This window comes from Schistocerca americana, chromosome 1, assembly GCF_021461395.2.
Source record: "Schistocerca americana isolate TAMUIC-IGC-003095 chromosome 1, iqSchAmer2.1, whole genome shotgun sequence".
Lineage (NCBI taxonomy): Eukaryota > Metazoa > Arthropoda > Insecta > Orthoptera > Acrididae > Schistocerca > Schistocerca americana.
The window spans coordinates 563,408,995-563,414,994 of record NC_060119.1 but is presented as its reverse complement, the minus strand read 5'-3'; the positions used below and the strand labels follow the sequence as shown (position 1 = coordinate 563,414,994).

At 44.8% G+C, this 6,000-nt stretch overlaps 1 protein-coding gene across 1 annotated transcript in view; it reads right to left on the bottom strand.

Annotated features, from left to right (window-relative positions):
* Positions 1–470: 470 nt before the first annotated feature.
* The window catches only part of LOC124606458 (guanine nucleotide-binding protein-like 3 homolog), an 87,380-nt gene continuing 81,850 nt past the window's right edge, over positions 471–6,000 (bottom strand). The window contains exon 11 of the mRNA XM_047138443.1: positions 471–650. Coding sequence (XP_046994399.1) covers positions 562–650 — 89 coding nt within the window. The 3' untranslated portion in view covers positions 471–561. The remainder of the gene's footprint in view (positions 651–6,000) is intronic.

Below are 6,000 nucleotides of genomic sequence, written 5' to 3'. Positions count from 1 at the left end.
GAGCTATGAAAAATTGTGTCAAATGGGGCTTGACATCAGAGTGGAAACTGTTAAGTATAAAATTCATTCAGACTGATGGATTGTTTATATCTGAGTGCTGCTCTCAACAAATGCAAGTTTTCTGTGAATGTGGTGTTCTGTGAAAAGATATAAAAGAAAGTGGAGAAGATGCAGAAAGACTGAAGGGAAGCAACTGACAGTGCGGAGATAAGGATTTCAAAAATGGGTGCACACACCAGCAATACTGTAACTATGAACCAGACATGTAAAAGCTATATAATGTTATCTAGATTCAGTTGTATTCAGTTTCCAATTTGTGGCAAACTCCTCATCCTCGTTTGGTTCAATGTTACATATTAAAATACTGTGCAGAGTAACAGCTAATTCAATAAAAATTTATTCAATTATCAAAAATAATAGCAGTTATTTTCTGCTCTTACATCCACTGTGTATCAATTAAAGAATGAATGTAAGGCTCTTTCAGTTTATTCACAGTACAATATACATGGTAAAAAAATACCAGAAAGCATCACTATGTGTTGCTAGCACTAGACACATGTGTTACACAAAATCTTTTTCAAAACTGTATGCTTCACCTTGGCTAATGCTAATACCTTCGAGATCTCCAGCCAGCCCAGTTGCCTTACGCTCTGTGAACAGAAACAAGCACAATGTATTTCAAATTAAAGCAAAAGGTACGTAGATCAACAAGTTTATTATTACTACACATCATGAGAAAGTGAAACTGAACAGTGGTCACTAGATTTACATGTGTGACAAGACTGCCTCACGAACATCGCTGTTCCTTTACACTCCGATTCGAATGAATAAAAATGAGCCCCCTGATCAAATTAAGCATATCAAAGTTATAATGATTAACCGCACACACTGTGATTGTGGGCATGAAAAACGTACAAAACACTGAACGTTTAGCACACTTTTAAGGAGGAAAGGAGAAGACATAGAATTATAGCAGACATTGTGAAGAACAGGATGCCTTTATAAGATCCCATATCAAAACAGGTACACAGATACAAAGATGGATGGATGGCATTAAAGGAACCAAACTATGAGGACATCGGTCCCTTAATCCTTTGTGTGTCAAGCCGGGAATACAACCCAGAGAGGAAGTACATGAAAGACAGATTCCAATGGACTCTATTCTACGTGAGAATCAAGAAAGCCAAGAGACAGAAGCAACTAGAAGTGAGAGAGGAGCAAAAGGGTGAAGGTAAGGTGCAAGAGTTCTCCACCCACAAAGCAATATGAGACTGGGGAAACACACTCAGTATCTGAGAAGGAGACTAGCTACATGGACAACATAAAATCTGAGGAAGGAGAACAATGATGAAAAATCTGTTGACCAATGACAGATGTAAAAGAATAACAAGAATTAAAATGGCAGGAGGTAGGCCAGACCACCAAACAAGGGCAGCCATGGGCTCCTCCGGTCAGAGCAGGCAATGGGGCACCCCACCAATCCCTCAATTGGCCAATGAGGCTAACACACCCTATGTCACAGGGAAGAGTAAAAACCATTTTTACGGGTAAAATATAAAACCCAATCTGCCATTTAGGCATCATCCACTAGCACCAGAGGTAATGTCTCAGCAAGTTTAAGATTTCGCCATAAGGAGGCCACATTAGGGCAGTCCTGTAGGATGTGGACCACACTAACAGTGCGTTGGATACTCACAAGTGTGGCCAGAAGCCAACACAGGACAATAAATTCCCTGCAAGAAGCAAAGAGGAAAGACTGTCTCAAGGTCATGGTCTCTTTTACAGTTCGCAGTTTATTCAGAGAAACCAGGGCAAACTAATATGCTTTCCAAGCCTCGAATAATTGTCAGCACAGAATCAACCGAAGGTTCAGTTCTGCTAGCTCAACTTCCAAAGTCAGCATCCTGGTTGCAAACTAGGCCAACCGGTCAGCATGCTCATTTCCTGGGATTCCAACATAACAGGGGTCCATATTAAGGAAACTGACAGTCCAGCATGATGGAGATCACACAAGAGGTCCTGTTTAGTCGCAACCAACAGGCGTCGAGGGTCGCACAGATCTACAGCCTGAAGACTACTCAAGGAGTCACTGTCAATTAAGAATGACTTGGCAGTGCAAGAACGAAGGTGTACGAGAGCTTGACCAATAGTCACAATTCTGCAGTGTATATACACTGCATCTGTTTGGCAGGGAGCTTAGTTGACTGTCTCTTGCATGTGTGTAGGCAAAACTGGTTTGTCCGTCGACAATAGAGCCATCAGTGTATACTACAACTGAGCCTGGAAATATGTCAACAATATCCAGGAACAGGCAGCAAAAAATCAGTGTCTCTCGAGTCTTCATGGTGAGATTCAGGCAGATCCAAGCATGGGGTACACACAATGGGAGCACACTCGATTTCTTCCTGACAATAGGCAACAATGGGGAAGGATGGAGTTCACAGCTGATACTCTGAAAATCAAGTGTGAACAAGACTCCAGACCTTGACCTCTGTTGTGTGGGGTAGATCTTCCTACCAGAAAAAAGGACACGCTAGTTTGGATGCTCAGTGGTGCAATGAACTTGTATTGCTTGGTTGAGCAGCAGTTGTTGACACCTGATCTGTATGGGAGGAACACCAGTCCCTGCGAGAAGGTTGTTCAAAGGGCTGGTCAGAAAGGCATCTGATGCAAGTTGGAGCCCACAGTGGTATATCGGGTCCAGCATCCACAATGCTGAAGCCGATGCTGAGTTATATGCCCGGCTCCTATTATCAACATGTGACAGGATGAGAGCTTTGTAGAGCTGCAAAAGTTTAGTGTGGTCTGCACCCCAGCTGGTATACTGAGACCACAAAGAGCATTAAGATGCGATCAGCATGGTTCCTTAAGTTGGCAAAGATGGGGAAACCATCAGGCACTGAAGACAAATCCCAAAAAGTTATGACTCTCCCACATCGAGTATTTGGTCCTCGAGGTAGAGTTCTGATTTGGGACAGAATATTATGACAGTGACAGAAGTGCACAACATGTCTTGGCAGCAGAAAACTGGTTCTGTGTGTGTGTGTGTGTGTGTGTGTGTGTGTGTGTGTGCACGCGCGCTTGGATCTGATGGGCACCCAACGGCGACGTCATCAGTGCCCTTACACTTATATAAAGAAACGAATGTGGAGATGAACTAAAAGTGTTGTACATGCATGCACTCGAAATGACCAGTCAGTCAGTCTGTATCACATGCAATCTCACATGTACTAAAAACAATTAGCAAGGAAGAGAGCTAATCAAGAAATTAAAAACACAGATGAACTAAAAGAAAAGCACAGGGAAATGTGACTGGCTGACCACTTACAAAAATCTAGGGTGGTGAGCGACCCTTTGACACATTAAGAACGTCTCCCTAAAATCTTGTTAAAAATGTAATTCACAAAACTTTAAAAAACCTAACCACATCTGTTTGATCATTACATAAAAAAAGACAGCAGATCCACCGCAGCCCACTGGTCAGCAAATAAAATGTGGCGTACTGTGATCTGCACACCACAAGCACAACACACTTGGGGGTCCTCTCACCAGAGTAAGAATCCATGTGTCATATGGTTGTGACCTATGTGAAGACAAGTAAGAAGGACCATGTCCCACTGACGTGGCTGGAAGGACGTACTCCAAGGCTCTGTTGTGGGCTTGATGACACGGAGGTTGTTATCGGTCACCTGCCAGCCACTTGTCTTCCCATCAACACATAACTTTGTACCTCAACAGCGAGGTGATAGCAGGCAGGGGGATAGCACACTGAAATACCAGAGGATCACGACATGCCTCCTTGGCTGCTCGATCCGCCCTTTCACATCTCCTTCCCCAGTCATTGTAGTGGAGGGGGGCATCCTGGATATTCTGAGTTTCTGTATCTGCTGGGTACAAGTGTTGAAGAGAGTAAAGGACACTCAGAGAATCTGAGCAGAAGAGAAATCTAACACTGGGAGAATGTCTCATTTGCTCCAATGCTAGCAAGATCGCTTATAATTCTGTGTCTAAGATGGTAAATTCTGAAGGCAGTCTGACCTTGAAGACACGATCCGGGAAAACAACAGGGCAACCAACAGAGTCCCCCTGCTTAGACCCATCTGTAAAAACAGCTACAGGGTTGTGGTACTCACGATAAAATATCAGAGAATATCGCATTAAAAATGAAAGCAGAGGCACTAGGTGTCCTGTACAGCACCAAATCTAAAATTACTCTGGGCCTCTCCAGTAAACAGGTAAACCCTGGACTTGGGGTTGTACTGGCTCCCTACTGAGTGACTCCAGCACACACTGCACATGGATTCCAGATGGCATCGTGGCTCGTGGACGGTTGGAAGAAAGGCATTCCAGAGGTGGATGAGCAACAGTATGGTGTGCGGGTGAACTTGGAGTTGCAAGGAACTGACACACCTGAAGAGCTGGCGCCAGATGGTAAATGGTGGTTCCCCTGCATCAGCACAGATGTTAGGTATGGGACTGGTCCGATAAGTGCCTGTGGCCAGCCGAATCCCCTCATGATGGACAGCGTCAATGGCACGCAAGTAAGAGGGCCTTGCTGACCCATACAGCATGCAACCATGGTCCAGCCGTGAACGCACAAAAGCCCAATAAAACTGAAGGAGATACACCCTGTCCACTCACCAAGACCTGTGGCTAACGCACTTGATGATGATGATCAGTGCCTTTTGGGTTCTGGCTTTTGGGTCTCGCAGGTATGGTAACCACAACAATCAGGAATCAAAAATGAGGCCCAGAAACCACAGTGTCTCTAAAATGTAGGATTGTGTCCCCCATATTGAAGGCAGGAAAATTAAAAACACGATGGGAATGATTAAAATGAAAACACACACTTATCTGCAGAAAACTGAAAAACCATCTTTGCAGCCCACTCCTCTAACTGCTGCACTGTAAACTGCAACTGACTGCTCGCCATTGCAACACGGGAGGAGGAACAGAAAACAGCAAAATCATCTACAAATAAGGAGCACTGTACAGGATTCCTTACTGTAAATGTGATATTGTTGATGGCTATGGCAAAGAGGGTAACACTTGAAACACTCCCCTGTTGGACACCATTCTCCTGCTCAAATCGATCAGACAGCGTGTCACCAACTCGGGTCCTAAAAAACCGCTGAGGCAGGAAGGACCATATGAAGATGGGGAGGCCACGAGAGCCCCGTTGATGCAATTGTGCGAGAATACAGTGTCTCTAAGTAGTATCGATGCCTTACTTACATCGAAGAATTTGCCGACACAGAGATGCTTACAGAGGAAGGCCTGCTGAACAGCCATCTCTAGGAGGGTCAGATTGTAAATAGTGGACAGAAATCTTCAGAATCCACACTTACAGCGGCTAAGGAGTTGCCTGGCCTCTAACAAACAGACAAGACGACGGTTAACCATTTGCTCCAGGGGCTTTCCTGCACAGTTCGTTAAGGCCATACTCCGATAACTACTGGGACACGTGCAGTTCTTTCTTGGTTTGTGAAGAGGGATCAGAATTGCCTCCCTCCAGGAGTTGGGAAAGTTGCCTGTCTGCCATATTAGATTAAAAGATTCAAACAGGATTCCCTTTGATGCCGCTGGCAAATGTCGAAGCATGCAGTACCAGAATTGGTCATGACTGAGTGCAGTGTCATGAATCTCAGTCAGTGGAGAGTTTGTAGACCTCAGAAATGTTGGACCTGAAGTCCTACTTTTCCCTCTCTACAGTCGCACGAGAGCGACAAAATGCTGGATCGTGGCTTGCATTGGTAGTTGTTTGTGCAAAATGTTCAGCCAGTGTCCGAGCAATGTCTCTGGGTGGCGTTTGGAGGCACCTTTGTTTCAGCACTGCTGCTATCGGTAAATGGTTGCATTTACCGGAATTCCTCCGGATGGCTTCCCATACTTTTATAGATGAAGTGGAATGATTGATGGAGTCCAGGAACACTTGCCATGACCTTTCCCTACTCTCCCTAATGATGCACTGAGCCCTGGTCTTCGCGATTCTAAAGGCTC